Source organism: Babylonia areolata, chromosome 35 (genome assembly GCF_041734735.1).
Source record: "Babylonia areolata isolate BAREFJ2019XMU chromosome 35, ASM4173473v1, whole genome shotgun sequence".
Taxonomy (NCBI): Eukaryota; Metazoa; Mollusca; class Gastropoda; order Neogastropoda; family Buccinidae; genus Babylonia; species Babylonia areolata.
Genome location: NC_134910.1, coordinates 13,694,824 through 13,720,958, shown reverse-complemented (window position 1 = coordinate 13,720,958; position 26,135 = coordinate 13,694,824). Strand labels below are relative to the sequence as shown.

Below are 26,135 nucleotides of genomic sequence, written 5' to 3'. Positions count from 1 at the left end.
CCGTCCCAGTGCTGGGCTTTCCTGTTATGTCTCACAATCCCACGAAGTACACTTTCTTCAGTACAGTCACATGTCACGTGTTTCAGTTCTCGTAAATGCGGCGAGCGGACTGAGAACTAAGGCATCGCTTACACCGGCTGCCAGTGAGGGAGCTCGTCAGGTTGTTTGAAAGCAGTGTCACAGAAGTACTATGGGCATGATGTCAGAGAAAGCCGGTCGGGATAAACAATGCGACTGGGGACGGCCACTGTGATCGCGTTCCACTCATTATTACGTGCCGCCAGTGAGGGTCCCCGCGTTTTTACTGACGCCGCTCCCAAAGCGAGCTGGCAGCCCGGAACATCGATCGTCTTTTTACCTTGAAAGTTGCTTCGTTTCGACTCAGTAAGCCGTGACTACTGTATTCCCGGCCGACGGACCACTATCACTGGCATCCGACGGATCAGCCGGTCTGGCCCTTGGCCTTCGGTTGAGGCATCACTGAAGTTTGCACTGATGACTGAACTTATTACCGCTATCATGTGGTTGTATGCCGGTGCTGATCAGTCGGGTGCTCAGTTCTTTCGGAAGCTGGCGCCAGTAATAGTTTAACTTGATTCAGTGCCGGTCGGACTAGCACCTTGTCATGTGGACTGCGGACTGCCGTCCGGCCGCCGGCCCGCTTCGGAAATTCGAGTGACACACTGTTCTCACTCCCTCCCCCCCCCACCCCCCACACACTGACTCGGCTTTTCTCTCTCCCCCCGGCCCACCCCTCCGAGTAGTCGTCCCCCTCAGTTGCACCCGCCGCCACCCCCACTCCCCCCACCGGGTTTCACTCACTGAGATAGATCTATAAGTAATAATAATAATAATAATAATGGATACTTATATAGCACACTATCCAGAAATCTGCTCTAAGTGCTTTACAAAAACGCTTTTGATAACATAAAACATTATATCTATGTTACATACACACACCAAAATGTGACCACACACACACACACACACACACACACGCACGCACGCACGCACGCACGCACACACACACACTGCATACATACATTTTAACATACATGTGTATCTAACAGCTACCCTAACACATACACACACATAGGCAGGCACATACTTACATAAACACACGCACACACAATACACATTCATATACATGCATGTAGTTGTGGGCCTGCCACAACTGAACTTATTGCTGAGGGAAAAGGTGAGTTTTGAGACGAGATTTAAAAGATGCGAGGGAATCAGAATGACGGAGGTTATCAGGGAGCTTGTTCCACGTCTTTGGCGATTGAAAAGAAAACGATCTGTGTCCATAGGTCTATAATTATGTCTATGGTTTCACTCCTATTCCCCTTGCCCGCCACCCGGCTGCCACAAGTGATATGCAAGGTTTCCACTTATTTAGTTAATCTTCTACATCAGTCAGCACAACTTTGATTAAAAGTAATAGTCTGAGTCTAAATCAAGGCCAGGCGAGTAGATCGGACGGTCAAGTGGTCGGGTATGGTGTGTTTTGGGTACGGTGCATTTTATGTGTTTTAACATCCTGCATGACTTGTTTTTTGTGTGCAGATTTTGTGAGGGAATAGCCGACCATGATGCCGCTTAGTATCTATTCAGTCACTCACGATCGAAAGGAAAAAGAAAGGGAGATATTAAACAGTTCAAAGGCCTTTGTGGTCGTCTGGAATAAACGCAGTAACAAAAAAATACAATAAAGGAATGACTAAACTGCGTGGGATAACCTGACACCCATTGGTTACCGACTTTGTGCATGACACAACATTTGTTATTGACTAATCTAAAAATACCATTGGGATCGCCCCTTTTCCTCCATTATGCGTCACTTCTGACGTCAACAGTACAGAGCATGTCAGAGTAAAAAACTAGTTTTGTTGAACCAATGGTGAAGCTCTGTCCAGTCACATGACTAGGTGATCACAGGTCCACACATTGACTTTGAGCAGACACACGTAAGCATCGCCTGAGGGTCAGTTGGTCAGAAACCTCGTCACTTCGTGGGCAGAGCGGACGGTAAGTTTACTAACAAAATTGTTTACTAATAAATCGAATTACATTTGACGAATATCTGTACGATGGGAGACAAATAAGTTCAAAATACTTCTGACGACAGTCGACCGCCATCTTGGCTTGTATCTGGAGAAAGAAAACAAATGATTTGCTTGTTAGAACGAGCAGATCTCCACAAACCTGCTTGAGCAATTTTCAATATTCCAGGTCTTTTTGGTGTATATTGTCAGTCAGCTGTGTTTTTCCTTTGTTATAAAAGACTACTAGGTGTGTAGGATTTGTTAATTGTTTTGTGAAAGTGGTAGTAAGTGTAGAAACCTTTCCAAACTATTTTCACCCCAATCAGCTGGCCTCCTTCCAGACTCAGGCGAGAGCTGACCCCGTAGAGATCTAGCCACAACCAGTTCTTTGTTTGGCACGTAAATATGCTAGTTGGAAGGAAAACGATCAAACGCAAATTTGTTTCGTTTACGCTGAACCGTGCCTCGAGAAAGGTGTGGCAGGATTAATAACGTAATAAATACGAAGTACTTCCAAGTACACTGTTGACTGTCGCAAAACACGCTCACCGCAGCTACTAATTTTAGCAGTTCTGGAAGGTTCAATTTGTCTTTGTCATTCTGGGTTGGACAGGAAGAAACGGTCCAGTATGGACATGAGAGTTAATGTTCACATACATGATATTGTATTTAAAAAAAAAAAAGAAAAAAAAAGAAAGGAAAAAAGATGGGAATGTGTGTGCCTGCTTCATAAATCTATAGACCTATCCAAATCCACCTGTATGTCAAAAGTTTTGAAATACAAAGTTTACAAATTGAAGATTTGTACAATGGTGCCTGTACACAAAAAAAGTTATATTCCAGGATAGTTTTATTTATTAACCTCAGTATACACATTTTTGCCATCATTCTTCTCACAATATCACAGAACTTTTCACTTATTGTATGTGTTTTCTTGTAAAAATCCTTCAGTGTTCCTCTTTGTCAGTTACTGGGCCAGTCAAGTTCTTACTTTTAACCAATCTGTTATTGATATTAGTGTTTTATTTAAAGGCAGTCTACAAGTGGCTTGTAAGGAAAAAAATGAGTATTCAAATGTTTGTAGCTGATTTCTTCTTTTCGTTCCCAACCCTGAACTCCTGCTCCACCCCCAAAGTTAAGATTAAACAATGGTGTGCTTTGTTCCTTTTTGTATCACTGAGCATGTGTGTGTAATATGTGAATTTTGTGTGCGTGCGTGTGTGTGTGTGTGTGTGTGTGTGTGTGTGTGAGAGAGAGAGAGAGAGAGAGAGAGAGAGAGTGAGAGTGTGTGTGTGTGTGTGTGTGTGTGAAGTGATATTTATTTATGAACTTGTGTACAACATCCTGCAGAATCTCAGAAAGAAAGAATAGGTTCACCAGTTACTATTTCTACAACACAAGTGTGTTATGGTTCTCTTCTTACAAAGCAAAAATCAATTGAAAATTCTGAAATGTTGACTTTACCATAGATTGTGGTGATAGAAATTAGAATCATTATAACATGAATCCTAGTATGTCTTCAACTTTTCTTTAAAATGTATTCTGAGCACAAAATTCATGCAGTTGTTCCTTGCTAATCTCATTCGTTGTGTCTTTTTGTTTCCTGTGGCATAATGTAAACTAGTTAGATTTAGAATGACCAATCACTTGTGAAATGTGTACGCATTCTGGCACACATGCATGTGTTTGAACAAGTTTAGTCACAAAGCATGCCCCTGTGCACTTGGTTGTCTATTTTTTTGTCATTGTCTTAGCTTTCCACAGGCTGTATAGCCATTCCCCTTCCATTTTTTGTTAGGTTTTTTTCACTATTGGGGTGTTGGCTTCTAACCTAATTGGGTTTGGCTGCCATCTGTCATGCCAGTTTCCTGGCCTTTAACTCATCTGTTTTACCACAGATTTGAGCTCTGGTTTTGGTTTCTGTAACAAAAAATGAAGTAAAAATTTTTTTTTTTTTTTTTATAGGATAGCATTGTCAGCCCTGTGCCTGACTCCTTAACTTTGAGGATCTGATCACCATTTTTGTTTTTTACCCTTCGACCTGTCTGGCTTAGGACACACACACACACACACGCACACGCATACACACACACACACACACACACACACACACACACACACACACACACACATGCACAAATTGGAGGCGAATGGGAAGCTTTAGGTTTAAAGTATTGTTTTTTCAGTGAATTTCTTAAACTGACTGGATAAAGAAGACTGGAAAATATTCACGCTTATTTGAGAATATCCATTCTTTTCTTGTCTGGGCTCAAGTGTCTAATCTCAAAAGAGGAGGTAGACCAACACAGGGAAATCTCCATCTGTTATATGATCATATTGATAATAATGTGAAAGCTTTTGCTCAGTGTAACTGAAAAATTATACACTGTTGATCCAGTTTTTATGTGCAGTGATAAGGTTCATTTTTCATCAAGGACAAGATTGATGCTTTGGTCTGCCATTTAAAAATGTCTGCTCTTTGCACATGTGTAGTTTATTTGCTGACAGCAGCCTTCTTGGTGAGTGTTAAATCAGCATGCACACCAATGTATTTTGGAGGTTTGCTGTTTGAACCAGGAATTGAAATTGTTTGTATGCCCACTTTTGCTGCACCAGTACTATTTAGTGTTTGTTCAATGAAAAGTACAAAACCGGTCAACTAATGATGGCATCTCAAGAAAAGGTTTGTCCATCAGACTTCTTGAATTCAGCTTCTTGTGGCACTTCAACTAAACTTACTGCAGAATTGAAAGAACTGATAGAGGAAAATAAGAAAGATTGCTAGCATCAAATGCTGTGATGACACCTGGGAAATGAAGTTTTGTGGTTCATTTTTGAGATTAATATTTTCAAGATGGCATAAAGATAGGCTACAGCATCAGCAAAGATTCTGGCAAAGAGTGGACAGGGCATTTAAACAAATCTGAAATACTTTTGCATCTATAATGAGCTTTAATAGTTTCTTGATGATTTGTTATTTGTCACATGTTATATATCAGTTTGTTGCCTTTTCTGCTTGATGACAATTTATAGACTTGTGGAGAGAGAGAGAGAGAGAGAGAGAGAGAGAGAGAGAGAGAGAGAGAGAGAATGTGTAAGGCTTTGAATAGTATGTAAAAAACCCAAAAAAAACTGTCCGATTGTGCGGGACAACTAAACCTTCAGCAGACAAATGGAAACTCTCCACTTGTCCGGTAGGCAACAGAACTTTGATTGTTGATTAAAGGGTGACTAAGCAGTTAGCTTCAGTGCAGACCAGTTTGCACATCCCCCCTCTTTTCACCCACCCCCCTCACCCCTTGCAAGCCCCTTCCGCTCACCTCTTCCCCAAATCTCTCACCTCATTCCTGGTTTTTCTGAGAATGGAGTGCCAGCTAAGTGCAGTCTCACTCTCACTGGCACAAGGCATGCTTCATAAATAAAATGTGTCTGCACAGAAACAATGGATCTGCTCCCTTTGTTTCTCCCTCCTGGGGAGAGTGTTACATATGTGCAAAGCATGCTGTTGTTGATGTGTTTTTCATCTTTGGCCTTGGAAATCTGAATATTTTGTCACATAGGCCAGAACATGTCAAGTGTTGGAGTTTCAGTTTTCCACCTCTGGAACTGGAATTCAGAAGCCTTTAAGCCTTTAATGAAGAAATTATTAGAAAGGAAGAAAACAAAGAAAAAGACTTTCAGGAATTGTGGAAGAAAAGCCATCTCAGTGAAGAGAAGAACATGCACTTTCAGTGGTGTGGCGTTCATTGCAGGCTGTCCATCTTTCAGATACAATATGGTTCTGTCATTGTGCACCAAAAAACATTCAACTTATGTTAAAAGTGTGTAAAGACAGTGTCCTTTATTTCACATGGTAAAAAGACGGATGGGCAGGTAAGGAATAAAGCTGCTTCATCAAGTTCATACCAGTGCTCCATGTCATATCTGCTTATTTGTCATTTTACAACTGGTACATAGTAGATAAATAACTGTCTCTTTGTTTAGAGAGTAAGTTGAAAATAATAAACATTTGGGGGAGAAGTAGATTATTTTTCTACTTGTCCTCAAGACGACTAAAAATTAGCTTGGAATTTTTAGCCATGTGCTGTGTGAGTGTGTGTGTGTGTGTGTGTGTGTGTGAAGAATGACTTAATTCTAAATTTGTTTTTGAGATTTGTGGTATATGTGTGTGTCTTTGTCTGTGTGAGTATGTGTGTGTAAATGTACATGTACATATATATCTAGTGTAAATTATATTGTTGTCCACCTGATCCGACACACCTGGAAGTTTGGAATGTTGGTCGGATTACCCTTAGAAATTAGATACTCTGAGAAGAGAATTTGGAGAACATTTGCTGTTTTCTTCTTCTCCAGTTCTTAATCTGAAAATTGTAGGCTTGTCTCATAAATATCAGAGAATGTAATTTGAATTTGGTAGATTTTGATTATGTGGTTACTTTCCTGACCCTGTTCCCTGTTGTTCTGGAAAATACTGTTTCTAAAGACTTTAAGTTTATTTCTACTGCTACATTTCAGTTTGACAATATAGACAGAGGAGTGAATAGGGTATGTTGTTGTGTAAGAAATAATTTATTTTTGTTAATGATATTATTGTTATTAATTGTAAATACCCTTTTAAAAATTTTTATAATTCGAAACTCCTTGTATTGATATATGATCTTTATGCCAAGCTTTTTCAAAATGGTTTAAGGGGAAGTCTCTATAATTTCCTGTGTCATTAGATTGTAGCTTATGGCATTGTCTGATTTCAGAATAGTTTTCACAGCTGGGAAGAGCATTTACATACAAATACAAGCACCTCAAATAATTATTATATTTGAAATAGGCAAAATGACAAAAAAGCAGCAAGTCAGTCATTTGTAGCAGAGGGTGACTGAGTAACTTGTCTTATTTTGGCTTGCAGTCTATACAGGCTGAGAAAAGAGCTATATTGTATCATAATGTTTTTTGAGAAAAGAGCTATATTGTATCGTAATTTTTTTTCAACAGAATTATAAAAGAGATTAGATATAAGCAAACCTAATGTAAAAAATGACAAGTCGTAGTCATTGTGTTTTCATGTCTTGCCCCGACAGCAGTATGGAGTTCTTTTCTTTAACGCAGGAAGTGTTTCTCTAACAGGGAAACGATGAGGAAGGGAAACTGATAAAAATCTTGCTTGGCCTTCTATCTTTTCCTCTCTTTTTAGTTTTTATCAGCTGATGGAAATCAAAAATGAATAGTGGTGAAACAGCAGCGTGGGAATGCTTGTGCTTAGGTTTTAACTTGTTTGTTTCTCCTGCTGGTAGATCTGCATTGCACAGTTTCTATTCATTGATCGTCATGGAGCTGGTTTACAATTTTCAGATATCCAGTACATGAACTCCGAGGTGACTAAAAAAAAAAGTGGATAAAATGCCAGTGACAGCACTGACCTTCAACACGCATCACCCCCTCCTCCGCCCCCCCCCAAAAGTGAATGAATATTTGTCCATATGATCTAATCAGAAACATGATATGGTTTTACGTATGTTGAAGTAAATGATTGTTTGAAAGATAGTTTGGGAACCTTAGTTCAGCTGTTGTGCGAAACATTCTGAATTATTCTTTCTCATTATAGAAGTCATTTTGTCTACAATGATGTACAGATCCAGGATGTTGTTGTGGATTTGGTGTAATGTGCTGGAAGTGTGTTACTCTGTGTGGGTGTGTGCACACATACTTACTGAAATTATTCTTTCTTTCTTATACTTTTAGTTTAACACCTATGGTAATGTGATCGTTTATTTATTTATTTGCTTTATTTTGCAGGGCCGTATCACGTCTGTACTGAGACGAGAATCGAGAAATGGCTTCCAATGGTAACGACAATATACCGCAGAGTAGAATGTGCAAGAACGGGTGCGGGTTTTATGGGTCTTCACAGTTTGAGTATTTGTGCTCGCAGTGCTACAAAGAGTCTGTTAAGCGGAAGAATGCGTCACCCGTCAGTGGACGGTTGAGCCCTACTGTAGCCTCTGCCAGCCTGGCAGAAGAAAAAGTGGACAGCATGACTACTTCTTTGGCTCAGACCAAGCTGGGTAGGTGGAAGTTTTTCTCTGTGTGTGACTTGTTATTGTTTTTGTTGTTTCATTAAAGCAATGGTGAGAGCACTGGCATTTTGATGAATGATATATATTTTTTTTAAGATTTGTTAAATTTTTTTTCCTGTGGTGGGCTTTTAAGTACATGACCGTTTTTACCCCGCCATGTAGGCAGCCATTCTCCATTTTCGGGGGTGTTGAGAGACAAATCCAAGTGCTTTCACACCAGTCGTGCACAGCTGTGATTCAGAGGGATGAAAAAGATGAAACAGCAACATCCAAGACTGACTTGAGACAGCTGAATTTTGAAGCTGACAACTGGTGTCTCAAAGCCCTATAACAAGGAAGTTTTAGTTTGTTGGAGCTTTCAATTACAAAAAACTTGTTTGAGTCCGGTACTGAAAACATTCCTCTTGACTTCCAAGTAAAGATTCCTTTCTTGTGTTGCTAAAAATATTCCTCAAGTTTGTTCATGGGTTGGCAGTCTGAATAAATTAATGTAATTAGTCGGTCGGCTCAGCTCAGCTTTCTCGTTTTCTTGATTTTGAACGTAGGCATGTGCATACAGGTCTTTTGCAGACAGCAGAGTCAGGCGGATCAACAGAGTGACAAGAACATGGATTGCACTTAGAGATGTGTGCACATGCACACATAAATGCTTTCAGTTACACACACATGCAGGCACACATACACACATATGTGCTGGCACATGCACACACAACTGCTCACATACGCACACACACTGAGAGAAACTATGTTACATATTCTGGTTGAACTGACAAAGAAGCAAATTTCAGTTCAGTGATGACCAACAGAATCCGAAAGATTGTGACGTGACATTTGTCCTGTTCAGCTGTAAAATGATAACCAAGTACATTGTGAGCCCTTTATCTTATCTGCGTCAGATGCCTGACACCTTTGTGCGCTGCTGTGCGTGCATGCTTGTCAGCTTTCACGGCTGGTTCATTTTTGAGACTTTGTCCAACAACGTTCAGTGTTCATCACTTCATGTGCATATATAACATTTTGATTGTATATTTTCTTTTTAGAATTGAGTGTCCCTTTGACCTACCCCCCCCCCCCCCCCCACACACACACACACCCCATGGCCCTTAAAATTTGAGATTCTTGAATGAACATTTTAGGGTAATGGTGAACTGAAAGTTATAAAAATCTTAGTTGTGAATGCTTTACGTTCATAAAAAAATGAAACTTTGAGCTTGACCTGCATAAAAGTCTGAGAGTTGAACTTAAAATTTTTTTTTATGATACATTTGTCACCTCTGGTTATGCTGTATAAAGAACAATGGGTTTTTGTTATAGTTTAGTCAGCTCTTGCTTAAAGACCGGACTTAAAAATCAGTATCATTGTAGGTTAATGGAGATGTTTATCTGATCTTTCAGGTGTGCAGTCATGGCAGTAACTTGCTCTCCTTGTGTGCATTCCAGCATAGATGATCAGGTACAGATGTTGGAAGTTCCCATATGATACTCCTTGCCAGTGTTCGGTGGGTTGTGATGGAAACATGAACATACCCAGCATGCACGCCCTTGAAAACAAGAGCGCAACTGCCACAAAATGCAGGGTAGTGTCAGTAATGTAGCTGGTGGATTTGAGTGAATGTGGGAGCTGAATCCAGTAAATACACAGTGAAAGGGGAAAAAAAGATTAAGATTCTGAAACTGTATATTATACATTGTTTTCAATTGTTTACAGATGAGGGATCATCGGCGAAAAACCTAGAGACAGCCAGTCCTACAGTACCTGTTGCTACAGCAACTCAAGACAAAGATGCAGCTGGCAGTGAAGAGGGTGCCACAGGTAAGCACTGAATGATGGGGGTTGCAGAGGGGTGACAGTGAAAGGCAGTTTGGTATGGGTCATCATCTCTTGTGTTGGCCAGGTTCTGACGAGGAATATAATTTCTGTTGCTTTTTTTGTTTTGTTTTTGTGACAGTGTGCAAATGGGGTTGGGTTTGTAACAGGTTGTTGTTTTTTCTTTTTTGAAGGGGTGCACATTGCAACAGTGCAGTCCATGCCCCCTCCTCCCCCTTAAATTTTTTTAATTTTTATAAATAAATATTTTATTGATGATAATGTCTTCAATTTTAAGTATATTTTTCTATCAAAGTTGATTTTTCTGAAGAATTTTGCCAGGGACAACCCCTTCGTTGATGTGGGTTTCTGAATGTGAGCTAAGTGCATGCTGCATATGGGACCACAGTTTATCTTCTCATCTGAAAGACCAGCATCCAGACCAGCTCTCAAGGTCTAGTTGAGGGGGAGCCCAGAGGGCTTTTAGGGCAGCTGGTATTGTGATGGTTCCCAAAGGCCAACTAGTCCCCAAGGCTGCGGCAGTTACAAGTCAGTGCAGACTTGCCTACTAGTTTGAGAATCGTAGTCCTTCACAGAAAGACTAAGCTCAGTACACGAACTCTCATTGCAGTGGAGAAACCTTTGATCACACAGCTCTCATTTGCTGCTGTTGGCCCGACTGCAAGCTTACGTCAGTTTCAAATATTAGCCCAGTGTTTTGAGCCCGTCGTTCAGAATAGTTGAAATGTTCACAATAGTTAACTGTTGTGGTTAACAACAGGTGGAGTGGAAGTGGATGATGGAGCAAGTGACGGAAATGGAGAAAAGGACAAGAAGAGCAAGAAGAACCGTTGTCACACCTGTCGTAAAAAGGTTGGACTGACAGGTATGTGCTTGAAGAAGAGTGTGTCAAGGTGGAAAGGCCTGTGGGGATTGGCTTAACACATCTCACAGCCAGAATTATATTGGTGCGTTTTGGGAACCCTACTAGGAAAGAAAAAAAAACCACTGAAAAATTATTTATGTATTTATTTATTTTTTAAGGGAAGTTGGGAATGAGGTAAGGAATACTGGGGCATTGTATACATGTCAGGTTGTACAGTATGTAGTGGGGTTTTTTTTGTGTGTATTTTTTTGTATGTGCCTTTTTGTCTTTGGCAGTTGTTGGTTGTAGATAGATCAAGCTTTATTGATACAATTCCGGAAGCCTGCAGTTGGTGGTAACTGTTTTCCACCATCTGTGCTGGCTTTCTGGGCTGCAGGAGATGCAGTTGGTGTTGGAAAGCATTTGAAAATGTTTCAGTTTCTGTTGAATTATTTTTGTGTGCATGTGTATTGCTTTCTGGCATTTATTAGGGTTAAGAACACCTGTTGTATATAATTTTGTGCTTAATGTTTGATAATATTTAGATATTATATTCAGGTTGAGATAAAAAAAAAAATCATTTAAGGAAAAAAAACAAACAAACCACATCTGCAAAGAAATTGACCGAATTGTCAGTGTTGGAAGTACGCCCAAAGTTTGTGCATGGATATAACTGCACTTGTGCCTGATATTCTTTTCCAGGTGCTGTTAAATTTTTTTTCTTTCCTCTGGTCTTATGGGATGATAATGAAGGTGTTTTCAGCCCTGATATGGTCCTGTGTGGTTGGCTGGGCTGTAAGCAACAAAGCTAAGTAGGTGAATAATGAACTGTGTTGGTGATGCAGGGTTCCAGTGCCGCTGTGGGGGACTGTTCTGCAGCTTACACCGGTACTCTGACAAGCACCAGTGTACTTTCGACTACAAAGAGCATGGACAAGAGCAAATACGCAAACACAACCCTGTTGTTGTGGGCTCTAAGGTCCAGAAGATCTAAACGACAGTCCGTGAAACCCCCAACCCCACTCCCACCCCACCCCTCCCCACTCACCCTCACACTCCCTGCTTCCATTTCCCACCACTCCCTGCCCCCCCCCGCCCCCCCGCCCCCAAATCCCTCACATCTCCCTCTCCCTGCCCCCCATTCCCCCGTCATTTGTGGGCGACGTGAGGAGCAGCCAGCCTGGAAGGAGAAGTGAAGTGTCTAGGGGTGTGTGTGTCCATGAAGGAGCCATCATCAGTTTTGTGGGAATTGGGTTGGTGCGCGTAAAAAGCACAGCACAGAATTTCTTTTCCTTTTCTTTTTTTTTTCTTTAGATTTTTTTTTTAACACAAAGAAAATTACATAGTCTGCATGGTTTACGGGTTTTGGTCTGCGGTTTGTTGAGAATTAAATTGGTTTGGCTGTGTGATTTGGGTTCTTATCGCAGCAGGAGATTTTTAGCTGCAGTTTTGAAAACAGGATATAAAAAGAAAAGAAAAGTTGTGGTATATTAATTTTTTTCTTCTGAAAGTATGACCAAAAAAAAAAAGAAAAAAAAAGTGTCTCCATGGGGCACAGGTGTATTGACATTTCTGTGGATGTTGGATTGTGGGAATCGTGCTGTTAGTGTATTACATGGATGATAACCCAGCATGCCATTACTGTAAACTTCATCACAGTTGTTTATTATTGCTTTTATTATCCTGCAATGCTTTCGCCACCAGTAAGGCTGTGGTTGGTCCTCCCAAGATGTCTGTGTTGGCCCATGTGTGGATGATGAGTGTGTGTGTGCATGATGAGTGTGTGTGTGTGTGTGTGTGTGTGTGTGTGTTCATGTGTGTGCGCTGGTGCAAGTGGATGTGTGTGTGTGTTGAGAGATAGAATCACTTGCATGAAATTGTACTCATATATATCTAGCCGTTGTGCATGCGCATACGTGAGAGAAGCGTGAAGAGAAAAACCGTGTAAGGGTTTTTGATTGCCTGTGTGTGATTTTGTGTGTCGGCAGGCGTGTTGCCTGTGTGTGTGTTCCTACATGGAAGGTATCTTATATTTGTCAGTGTGCTTACAGAGATATGTGAAGACTTTGTATCTTTGGGGTAGTGTGATTTGCTGCTCTCATGTCACTGCATTTTATCATTGAACTATATTAGTCTTGGTTTTACAATGTTATTGTCATGGTCCCTTGTTTTTATTTCTTGCGTTGTTTTGGGGGAGTACATGGTTTTGAGGCTGTGGATTTTCTGTTCTGTTCAGACTGCAAGGATAACTGAATAATTTTTGGTGGCTTTTTTTTCTTCTTTTTTTTTCTCTTTTCTTTTTTAAAGCTATGATATTATAACAGGATGGCTTCTTTAGAAATTGTGAGCAGAGGTGAGTGTTGAGATGGTAGGACTTGAGGTTTCTAACAGAGAATCGTATTGAGTGATACCTTGATTACATGGCTTGCGGCTGTTGAGAAAAAAAAGAACAGAAAAAAGCTGTTGATTGCTTTTTGAAATGGTCAGCCTTCAGGAGTGTCTTCACCAGAAAGGTACAGGTTTGAATATTCTGAGGGTGTGGCTTACATTTTCTGAGAGAGAGACATCTCACTGTGGGTTGATTTTCTGGTAGTGGTATGTCTCTGAAACAGGGAAGGATCAATGGATGTGACTGGAGAGGGAATCCAGAAAACTGCGGATGATGTTTATTTTCCTTGGTACAGCTAGGTTTGCAAGAGAGAAACTTCACTTGGCCTGTTGTGATTGGTCAGCTTTTTCCAATTCTGTTTAGGGCAGCATTGTCCTATTCTGATTGGACAGCTGTGTGTTCACATAATTCTGATTGGACAGCTTTGTTGTATTCTGATTGGACAACTTTGTCAAATTCTGATAGGACAGCTCTGAGTAAGGTGAGGAGGGAAGTGTTGAAAGGGAAGTGAGGACACGGCATTTTGACCTGACAGCAGGAATTTGAGTCAGCGACCAGAGACAGCTTGTTGCTAATATACGCATTTGTTTTTCCATACATAGTTATACGGAACTTAATATATGTGTTATGAAAAGTGGTACTTTTGCACCTAATGTGTATATTCATGATTGGTCCTTGTCTGTCTGCTAACGGCATATCCTATCGTTGTAGGTCTGGTCTGTTATACGGCATCACCATTTCTTCTTCATTTTCTAAGTTGTCCTTGAGTGCATTCTGTTTGTAAAGCTGTCTTTTCATCTGTCATCTTTTCAGTCTTCCCATCACGTTTGAAGTGTCAATTCTGTAGATGATTCCAAAGTTGGCAGTGGTGGCAGTGGTGGCATGTTGCAGTATTGGTCACAAACACCCAGTCCCCCACCTTCTCCCCACAAACTGGAACAGTGTATGTCTGATGACTTTTCTCTCTCACATATTCTTACGGGTGTGTGTGTGTGTGTGTGTGTGTGTGTGTGTGTGTGTCCATGAAAGACAATCATAGGTTTCACAAGATCATGTACTGGAGATCTGGAAAAAAAACAATAGAAAGTTCGTTAATTAACAGTTTGCAGTGGGGGTTGAAGGTTAAACATCAGTCGTTGCTACTGGAATTGAGTATATGTAGCTCAGGAATTGGAAGAAAAACAATAGAAAGTTCGTTAATTAACAGTTTGCAGTGGAGGTTGAAGGGTAAAAATCTGTCGTTGCTACGGAATTGAGTATATGCAGCTCAGGAATTGTCCTTGAAAAGTATGCATACTGTGCATGTGCAGATTGATCCTGGAAGGCTCGTTAATCAGTCTCTGCTACGTGAAGTGTGATGCAGTATTATTTGGTTTTCAAGGACAGCTAAAGATACATATGTACCTACAGAGCATACAGGTTTTAGACTTTTCAAAAACCCTCCACAGAGTAAACATCACTTGTGTCTGTTTCCTCCTCACTTGGCAGTTTCTTTTCATTAAAAAACTGGAATGGTCTCTGAGAAATCAAAAGTTTGATTTCTTTAAAAAAAGAAAAAAGAAAAAAAAGAAGCAAAAAAAAAGCTGAGATCTGCTCAAGTAATTTTCATTGAAGGAAAATGTGTCTTGTCTTGTGATCAGGAGTTAACAAGAGAACATGCGTCTATTCTGAAGCCAAAAGGGTTATGGAGAAAAGGACATAAAAGGATTGTGTGAAGAGAATGAATTATATGACTCCTTTTTTTTTTCTTCTTTATTTTAATTTTTTTTTGTATATTTCTGGCCTCTGTGTTAACTTTTTGTTTTCTGTGCACTAGTGTCAGCCACTGTTCATTTTCGCTCTCCATTTTATACAGAATGCACACATTGTCAACTTCTGTTCATGATCATTTCTCTAGTTTGGCAGTAGCTTTTCGTAGAAAAAAAAAGAAGAATAAATAATAAAATAAGATATGCTATTGTACATTTCTTGTTTGAACACATTGATTAATAAACAAAAGAAATCTTTTTTTTTCTCATATTTTCTTACATCTCTGAACGGGCTTTTATGCATATGACATTTTTACTCGTCCACATACTTATCACATAGGCAGCCATATTCGGTTGTTTGACTTTGGTGGTGGGTGTGTTTGTGTTTCCAAAACCCATCAAACATTGACATTGATTATGGGATCTTTACCATGCGTATTAAGAGATTCTGCTGTGTGTACGCATGAAGAGAGTAACAGGTTGGCTGATTTGTTGACCTTGGAGATTGTGAGATTGTATATCTCCACTCTTAATTTACTTTAGACTTATTATCTGAACAAGGACATGCATTCTCAGATTGAAAGTCACAAGGCACTATTTGTAACACTAATTACTTTGTTATCATGCCTAAGTTTAAAAAAATGTTGTTTCATTCATTATTGTATTTACTCAGAGATTCCTTGAAATAAATTTTCTTGATATTATTCGAAAATTTAAGCTATTACATATATATGATTCAGGTGAATATATGTACATGTGTACCATCAGTTCAATCCTGTTAATCAAAGGGATACTGATTTATCTTGCACAGTCACTTGCACTAAATGCCTTGTAAGAACACAATCATTCAAATGTACCTTTCAACTTAATGTGGAAAACAAGCAACCAGTCTACAAAGACAATACATTAATGGGGGGAGATTCTAGCTTTTGATTCTCCTCAGACATGCTGATTCTGGCTGTCATTGTTGTCTTGGATATAAAGCACAGAGTTTCCAGTGGAAAAGCTTTGGAAAGCTGTTAGATTTTGTGCAGGTATCAATGGAGTTTGCCTGAAATGAAGTTTTTGTCACGTGCTGTTAATCCAAGCTGAAGGGATGGCCGTTTCCACACCTTTCCTCTCCTTTTTCTTGCTGTACACGGTGTCTTGTTTTATACTATAGTTGTGAGGGTTTAGTGAGAATCTGCTCTTATCACCTCACACAAACTGCTTAGGGCAAGGCTTCCGATGAGTTTAAAGAAAATCTTTTGATTGGTCCCAGGGACTCCATCATTCTACTGAAGTTCCAGATTATCTTTGAATTCGATCAGCCTAATGCTGCACATTCTGATCAAAAGTGCATTGTCACAGAAACACAAACACACACGCACACACACACACACACACACACACACACACAGAGGCAGGTATATTCATTTTCTGGCAATAATTGTCAAGGTTTCTTTGCGAAGAAATTGCCAAGGGAAACGTAGCAGATAATCCTAGCATTGGACAGAAACCCTTGCACAGGATTTTTCACTCTTTTTTTCTTTTATTTCTTGTTCATCTCTAGATTTCTTAAAAAAAACATTTGGTGAACGATCTGTGTGTCTGTTCCATGTTGAAAGTGTCAGTGAGACGTATTTATCTGTGTGCCACAAGAAGCAATGGAGGGTGTGTGTTTGTTAGGTTCAGGGTCAGCAATCACAAGCCGCCTATTTTCCATCACTCTCCCTCTCTCCCTGCCTGACAGTCCACACTGTCCAGGCAGCAGTTCACCTTTTATAATTTAATTTTTATTTTATTTTATTTTATTTTGTGTGTGTGTGTTGATATTTCTGATTGAAAAAAGGTTTAACCATTTCTTTGTTTTACAGTTTTCTTCTTTTTTTTCTCTCTCTCTCCTTTTAATTTGAAAACTTTTCTTGACCAGATTCCATGAGATCCCAGTTATTTTTTTCTCTCTTTATTTTCTTTATATTAAAAAAAAAAAAAATCATTTTAAAAATTCTTATAACATCTGGGTTGCTGAATGTGAAAGGATAAGTCATTGAAGAACCAAGAAGAGAAAATATCTTGGAACTTATTTGAACAGGGGAACAATGGGTCTTTTATAATGTTTTATCTCTCTCTTTTTTTTTTTTTTTTTTTTTGCTTTTTTTTGTTTTGTTTACATTTGATGTAGTTAGTATACCTGGCTCAGCATGGGGTGTACAAACGGCTCTCCTGTTTTGTTCCGTTTTTTTTTTTCCTTTTTTTTCCTTTTTTTGAAGAATGGGATTGAATGTTTCTGTGAGTAGGACATGGAAGTTTGTTCATTCAGAGAATATCCTCAAACATTGGGTTTGCCCACTGAATAGCTTTATCATCATTATTATTACTTATTCTTTTTAAGATTTTTTTTTTTTTTTAAAGATGTTGCTGTGTTTTTTTGTTTTGAAATTTTTTAAATTTTTATTATATACTATTTTTTGTTCTGATTTTGTAGATGCCACAGCTTACCTATATTCTGGTGGTGATGATGTCATGGATTCACCAGCTCAGTCGGATGAAAGATTTGCCAAAAGTCATTGATATGTCCACCTGTTCAGAAAGAAAAGTACAGACCGAAAGTGATAAACTATGATGCTGATGAAGTGTCAAAAGACAAGAGATATGCAAAGTAGAAGAGTGCGGGGGGAAAAAGACAGGAGTGAAGTGAAGTGACAAGTGTTCAGCGGGGGTGTCGAGTTCATCACAGGGTTACGCAGGGGTGTGGACAATTGGAAAGGAGGAGAGTGGATGGACCCTTGATCTTGTGCTACGGCTGACAGGACGTCAAATGTCTTTTGAGTTGCGTTATTGTTTTTTCTTTCTTTTTTTTTTGTGGTGCTGGTTTACAGGGGTCATTTGGTTTTCTCCCCTGTGGCTCGCAGAATGCGTTTGGTTTTGGTTGGCGTCGGTTTCTCACAGATACGTTGACAGAAATCATGTTGTTTCTTCGCCGTGGGATGTTCAGTGTGCCACGTTTCACTGAATGCCGGATTGATGTGGCGTGAGAAGATGCACAGTACATAACTACAAGTGTTTCAAAACTAAAGCTAACTGTTGATACTGAATGTCATTCATTGTATTTTTTTTTTCTTTTGTGTGTATGTGTGTTTGACTGAATAATTCTTTTCTCCTTTTTTTCTGCCCTTTTCCAGTTCTGATATTCTTCAGGATGCCATGTAGACACTGTTGTTAGACAGTTTCAAGAAAGAAGGGAAAAAACAAAAACGAACTTGGTGTCTTGTTGGTATTTTGGTTGCATAGTACTACTACTACTACTACTAGCAAGTTTGTTTATCACTAACCAGTTTGTACATAAGTCTGGAGTGGAAAAATAAAACTCTTGATTTTGAGTTTCCATTTGGTATGCATATGTTGATTATGTGATTGAAAAAAAAAATGTTTCCATTAATCTTTTCATAGAAAAAATTTTTTTTTTTCTTTCATAGTTTGACATTGGTTTGTACACCGACCTACACTTTTTTGGTTTGGTTTTGCTGTACAGTAATGGTATTCTTTGAATGAATTTTGAAGAATAAAAGTTGCTGTTGTTTTCCATTTGCAGTAACGTAACAACATACAGATGTTCATTTTACGAAATTGTCTGTGTGTCTTGTCAAGAGGTGGTGGCGACTGTGTGGTGGGGTTGACACTGAACGATATGAGTTATTCATCCCTGTGGGTACATGCTGTGAACTAGGAGGTAGCATTGTTATTTTACTGACCTCTTCGTTTTTTTCTTTTTGCCCCTGTGCTCTTCTGCTACTACTACTACTACAACTACTATTACTACATGTATCGTGCATTAAGTAACCGTAACTTCTTACTTTACAGTTTTTCTTTCTTTCTTTCTTTTATTTTTAATGTTCAGTGTGCAGTTATAATGTGTATAGTGTGTACCTTCATAAAAAAACAACAAAACAACTATATAGTTTTTATTGTGTGGAGTATTTTTTGGTGCATTTTAACGCGTGTTACTTGTCATATTGGGTGTGAGAGCTTGATGAGTAGTTGGTCAGTGACTCCGTGTGTGTGTGTGTAGTGGGAGCATGGGAGGTGGGGGTGAGGGGTGGGGCGGTTACATGGGCAGAAACTGAGAAAGGAAAAGGTGTTGACTGGAAGGTGATACACACATGCATGAAGAAGAGAGGATGTATGAAGAAGAGAAGTACGCTTGGTTGAATGAATGATTCAGTGATCAGGTGCAGAATGAGAAATGATAATTTAAAAGAAGGGGAAAAAAAAAGATGCTTTTTAAGTGTTGGTTTGCTTTTATAAATTTTTTTTCTCTGTTTTTTTTGTTCTCTCTTGCTTCTTCCAGTTCTGATTTACATCTGTATTTCATTCATAAATACCCTTCTTTTTCTCTCGTTTTTTTGGGGTCTGTCTGTATCTTTGTGGCGTGTTAAAATATCTTGAGGTGACAAGGTTTGCTGCATGTATTTAATTTAGAACTGACCTTGTCTTTCACCATATTCATTCATATTCATTGTGTATCATTTTTTTGTTCACCCTTGGTTTTGGTATTCTCGAAAAGTTGGTGTTTTGGTGGTTTTCTTTTTTTAAGATAAATTATTTGTTCTCATTTCTTTTGCTTTTTGTACTGTCAAAAAATATCTTTCACTCTGTGTGTGTGTGTGTGTGTGTGTGTGCATGTGCGTGTGTTTTCATAAAAACAAAAAAATCTTTGAAGTTCTGAGTGTGGAGGCGAGTTGGATGTGGAGGTTTAGTCGGTGGTTGTGATAGTCCCATGACTTTTCATGGCTCACTTCTTTGTTTCAAACGCCCCGCTCTCCTCTCCCCCCTCTTGCATTGTAACCCCTCTTTCAGAAGGTGCCTCAGGTCAAAATTTGTAACAGGTAGATTAAAGAGCAATTAAAAAAAAACAAACAAAAAAACCCCTTAAATTTTTTTTAATTTTTTAATTTTTTAATTTTTTTTTTTTACCAGACATTCATTCTTCAGTCACTGTCTCTAACATGAATCGAATGAACAGCTGTGTTGAAAACCCTTTTTGGTTTCCTCGTCTCTGGGCTTTGAGCTTGATTGATTGCATGTCGATTCATAGAGACATGGGTTTCAGAAAACCGGGTCAGTTTGGCATCAGATGTTACGGGGTTGTAGTATTCACTGAGTTGATTACCCCTCCACCCCTCTTGCCCCCCCCCCACCCCCCACCCCCCATCCACCCACCCCACTCCTCCACTTTCTCTAGAACTATGGCTAGCATGACGACACTTCTCACACTGAAGTTACAGTCTGTTTGTATCCTCCATTGGGGGCAATGGCAGTCTAGACTATCAACACACACACACACACACACACACACACACGCACACTTTCTGGGAGTGGGAGGGTGGTGTGGGTCATTTTTATTCCATGTGGCATTATATATATTTATGGTTGTTTTTTTTTTATCTTTCTTTTTTCCCACCATCCATCCATCTTCCAACCTCCATTATTAACTGTGGTTTGTTTGTTTGGTTTGATCTTTTGTTTTGTTTTTTGTTCTTTGCTGATAACTGATTACTCTTGGTTGACATTTGCTATGACCACTCCTGCTTGGAGACAGGGGAAGGGGGGATGGAGAAAGGAAGAAAAGCGTTATCTCCCAGTTTTGGGCTGAAGAAAAGACGGTGTTGTATTGCCATGAGAACCAGTTGGAAGTTTTTTTTTGTTTGTGTTGAATGAAACGGCTGGATTCCACTTAAAAGTTTTTTTGTTTTTTTTTCTCTTCTTTTTCTTTTCTTTTTAAATGTATATTTTAATTGAAATGGTTTTCAATTCACCTTTGATTGATAACAGCAGTTATATTACTTTTCAGTTATTTTTAAGATATTTTTTATTTGTTAGGTGAGATGTGGGTGGGTGGGGATTTATGTTGCATACCAACTATGGTGGTTTTCTACACAATGATTGTGAAAATGAAAAATAAGTGAATGAAAAAGAGGAGAAAACAAATTGAGCACCAGTTTAACTAAATGAAAATTTGGGTCACACACTTGATTTAAAAAAAAGAAGAAAATTTTTTAAAAATGATTTATTTTACTTGGTTCACATGCTCGTGTTTTGTGGGTTTTTTTTAATTTTATTTTTTTTAATAGAAATTTGTTATTTTATTTTATATATATATATATATATATATATATATTTTTTTTCACTGTGGATCTTCTCATTGTTTCTGACATGTGTATGTGTTAGCCAAATCAGTGGCAGTGTTTTTGGTCCAGCATTTCCTGTCATTTGGATGGACCTTCACTTTTTCTTTTCTTTCTCTTTTTTTTTTCTTTCTTTTCTTTCTCCAGCATGTGATAAAATCTGAATTACGAAACTCAACACTGCAGATTGAAGGGAAACCAACCAACCAACCAAACAAAAAATGGTGAAGGCTGGTACATTGATTAAATCTAGGCAGACTCCCAATTTTCTTACGCTTGTGCTGGTGGGTAGGAGTTGTACTTGAAAGAGGTAAGAAAGAAGAAAGGGAAACCTGAATCGAAATTGTTGGAAGTGGGAATCCTGTACCCACCCAGAAAAAAAAAAGAGGAAAAAACAAAACAAAACAAAACAAAAACAAACAAAAGTGCAGTCTGAATCAATTTTTGATGGTTGACTTAACAGTGTGAAGTGCTTCAGAGTGAGATATTCCTGTGCATTGCCCAGTTTATGAATCTTTTTTTTTTCTTTTTTCTCCTTCCATTTGATACATCATGATTGGTTTTGCTTTGCTTTGTTCATCACGATTATGGATTTCGTTACTGCATTGCTGTTCATCATGGTTATGATTTCATTTGTTTTAGTTGTCCAGTTTATAAATCATCTTTTTTTTTTCTTTTCCCCTTCCTTTTTGTTCATCTTGGTGAAAAATTTGCTTTGCTGTTCATCATGGTTATTGATTTCATTTGTTGCTTTCGGTCTGGTGTATAGACTGTCCCAGACTTTGTTGGTGAGTAGTTAGACAGATTTTCATGTTTATTCTTGGTGTGTGTGCATTTTGTATGCTGTGTGTGAAAGAGAGAGAGTGAGTGTGTGTGTGTGCATGTGTGTGGGTGTGGGTGTGTGGATATGTACATATGTGTGTGCGTGTGCGTGTGTGTGTGTGTGTGAGAGAGAGAGAGAGAGAATCAATCAGTGTGAACTGACTGCCAAGGAGTTGTAGTGCTGTGATTGTTTAATTAAGGCCAAACGTTTAATAGAGATTGTTGCAGATTCACACTACCTCCCCCCCCTCCCTTCCCTCCCCCTCTCTTTCTCTTCTCCTTTTCTTGTCTGTTCATGACCTGCCCTTCAACAGCTATTTGCCAAATTTCCTGTCTCTTTCTCTGACAAAAGGAGGACTCTGTCTTTCTGTCTGTCTTCGTGCAGTTTATCTCTCATTCAGTCACAGAAGAAACAACAACAACAAAAAAAGCTTCAGCGTTTGTAAAACTTGACAGTGATAACATTGTATTATTATATTTCTTTTTATCACAGATTTTTTTTCCTGTTTGAAATTCAGGCTGTTATCCCCAAGGAGAGCACACCGCACTTGGAAAACTTGACAGTGATAACATTGTATTGTATTACTTTTGTTCACGGCATATTTCCCTGTGTGAAATTTGGGCTGTTCTCCCCAAGGGGAGAGCACACCGCATGCAGCACCAGCCGTACTTGCTTTTTCTTCGTTTTTCTTTCCTTCATTTTTCTGTTTGCCAAGTATTAAAGTGAACTTTACCACCCTGATGTTGCCATAGGGTTCCTTTACATGCGCAAAGAGTGCTTATCTATCTGTTTGAAAAACGAGCCCCACTGAAGGTGCGTAGTGGATGGATGGGGGGGTGTAAAGTCCTGGTCAGTATGGGACTCGACCCTGTGGACACTTGTTTTCAAGCCGAGTGCGTTACTACAAGGCCCTGCTGTGTTGACAGGTGTGGTGTGATGTGTCCTAGTTACCTTTGTTAAAGTTTTTATTTATTTATTTTTTATCATAATGTTCTTTTTCTTTTCTTTTTGTTGGTCTGGAACGTATTGAAACGATCTTTTGTTATAAGGGTTTTTTGCTGAAAACTTTTAGTTTTTTTAATTTTTTTTATTTACGTTCTTGACAGTGGAAATTGTACTTGCAGTTCATTTTTCTTTCGGGTTGTGTTTTTAAGGTGACATAAGTAGTGGACATATATTGAACTACATTTTTTTTTCCATGGTAACATATCTATTTGTGACTGCAATATTGTGATGATTTTTTTTTTTTTAGTCTTGGAATTGTATAGAAAGGGAATAAGAAAAAGTTAAACAGGGGAAAAAAAAAAATATCATTATTTCATCATAGAGGCAGATCATGTGAAACAAAAATTTTTTTTTTTTTTTTTTTTCATCCTCCTTTTTCTGGAAAATGATTTAGCTGGAAATAAAGAATGAGGGGGGGGGGGGGGGGGGGGGGGGGAGATTAAAAGAAAATCAGAAAGATGAAAAATGACATTGCAGATTTTCCCGCCAGGCGGCCCTCCCTCTCCTCCCCATCCACACCTCCTTTTTTCCACCACTCGTGTGAAACAGTTCTTTAGTTGGTATTTAACGTATCTTCACCGCTGTGCTGGGGATTAGAGAATGAACAGGAAAAAGGAACACATCAAGAGACAAGACAGTGTTACTAGCCATTGTGTTGTGGAAGGGATGTCAGTGACCCATGGGAGACAAGATGAGTGCAAAGCTGTCAGGTTGTGGGAAACGCCCCCCCCCAAAAAAAGTAAGCCTGTGAAACACTGTGACAGAACTCTTTTCATCTTCTAAAGAGTATGTTGCCTTGGTTCTCACTGGCTTTGTTTTGATGTCACTTTTTAAAAACAAGTTTTGAAAATATGTACTGTTTAGAGGAAGAAAGTATAATACATGTGGAAGATGTTTTTCAGTTCAGTGTATTTTATGATTAAAAAAAAACACAATTAAAAAAACAGTAGGAGTTTGTAGTGTAGTGAAATACTAAGTTGGGAAAACTTCTGAGCAAAATATCATAATTGGAGCATTTTGCAATAACCAAGCTGTTCACTCATAATTGCGTGAAAAGCTTATGTTCATGTATTTTTCACATTTATGTTTTGAATGACTTATATAAGTTTATTTGAACTATGTGAATTCAGTTTAAAAACAACAACAGAACAGTGTAGAGTATTAAATTACAGATACAGGAGTTGGTACTGATTTTATGACAGTGAGATCAGTTCATGTGGTATTTGACCAGTATAAAAAAAAACAAACAAAAAAAAAAAAAAAAAACACACAAAAAACCCCTGTTGTCTGACCAAGCAAATGAAAGTGCAAGAACAATGTTCGTATGTTGGGAGGAATGGTATTGGTTACAGTCTGTCAGATGAATTGGTTGGTTTGAAACCTATCAGTGCCCCAAATTTCTCTCATTCACTTGTGGGGAAGGGGAGGGGGCATGGGCTGGAGAGAGGAGGGGGAGGAGAGATAAAGGAAAGAAAAAGAAAGGAAGAAAAGAAATGTCTGACATTGTACGTCATGGTTCTGAGTCTCAGACAGCTGATGGAATAACAACCACAAGTGTGTTGTGTTTCACAGTTTCGCTTTTTTTTTTTCTCTGGCCGACTAATGTCTTTTTTTTCTTCTTCTTGATCTGCTTTCTTTTATTTTGTTCTTCCCTTTTTTTTTCTCTCTCCTCTCTTCCATATAAATACCCATATTTGGTTTGAAAACCCCTGCCCTTCTGTCAAATAATTTTATTTGGTTTGTTTTTTCTCATCGTCACAGATTGAAATAAAATAATTGTATTTATAAAACTTTTCATGCTTGTCCCGTAAGAAAGGAACCATTACTTTCGGCCTATGTTACAGTATGTGATCACAAAACTCTGCATCGACTGGCACGTCAGCCACTCCTGATTTCGGTTTGATTTGTGTGTGTTGGTTTTAATTGCATGGTGTTTGACATTTTAGGTGGTGTGTGGTGCATTGGTGAAAGAAAATCGGCGGAGTTTGTTGTTGTTTCAGCTGGCTGTCTGGTGTGTTGAGTAGTGGATTTTTTTTGTTTGTTTGTTTTTAATGGAATACTTCTATTTCTTGGTTTCCTTTTAAGCCTAACTTTTACTTTACACTGTCTTCGCTTTTTATTTACAAAGATGTAAGGTAAAATTTATCTGTATTTTAAAAAAAATGTAAAATTAAAAAAAAAAGAAAATAAAAAATGATTATGAATATTTGATCAGTGTTGTGTGATGAGGCATGAATGTGTGTCTTTTGTGTGCGAGTCAAAAAATTGGTTGATGCTGGGTAGAAGGAATGTTCAAGCAAACTGTTCTGTTCCGTGAATTCACAGGTGCCTTGTTTTGGAGTCCACATAACTAAAAACATACATGGATGCACACATATATACTACGCATAAACACACACCACACACACATACTGCATACACACACTGCATAAACACATGCACACACACATACAGAGAATGAGGGAGAAAGATTCATTCATTCATTCAATTTGATTTTAATGTCATAAACAGAATGATACGATAATAATCAGTGCAAAACAATCTCATACAAACAAACATACTAAATGAATAAAAAATGTATGACACACTCGTGACAAATATGAGGTATATACTGAAAAAACAAGAAAACAAAATGAAGCATCCACGGAAGTATAATTATAAAACATACACAGGCACGTGAAAGTGGTGTAGGGGAGAGAATTATGACAATGTATAGTAACTGAAACGTAACCATTATGAGAAGTTATACAATGACATATTTAGCAGCTATTATAAAGGGAAGTATTTGGTTCATTAACTCACTAACTCATTAACAATATATAACAACTGACTCAAACACTTCCATGAAAACATTTTATTTCTCTGTACTGGACTCTGGAATAAAACAACAACAACAACCACCCAAAAACGATTGACATATTTACATATATTTTTGCGTATAGGAATTAAAATCCACTGACCCCACTGCATGTTATTTCTACCTTTCTGGACACATGGGTTTTATGGGAAAATGAAAGCTGTAGGATGAAAGAGATCCTATGTTGCATTAAGTCATACAGACCTGGTATGGTGTGGGGTGGTGGAGGCTGTTGCTGTCTTACTTCTTTCACAGAAGCCTTTAGAAGATCTCTCGTGGGGAAAAAATGGTGAAAAAAGTTCTACAAATCTTTCAACTCACGAAAAAAATCTTATTCAGACCATCATTAATGTGAATC

General features: G+C 38.6%; 1 protein-coding gene across 1 annotated transcript; it reads left to right on the top strand.

The window, feature by feature from the left end:
• The first annotated feature begins 1,900 nt into the window (after positions 1–1,900).
• LOC143278144 (uncharacterized) lies at positions 1,901–25,129 on the top strand. Its single transcript, XM_076583177.1, has 5 exons — positions 1,901–2,028; positions 7,836–8,104; positions 9,825–9,929; positions 10,705–10,809; positions 11,634–25,129. The coding sequence occupies exons 2-5, from the start codon at positions 7,873–7,875 to the stop codon at positions 11,780–11,782; spliced, it is 591 nt and encodes a 196-aa protein (XP_076439292.1). The 5' UTR covers positions 1,901–2,028; positions 7,836–7,872; the 3' UTR covers positions 11,783–25,129.
• The last annotated feature ends 1,006 nt before the right edge of the window (positions 25,130–26,135 follow it).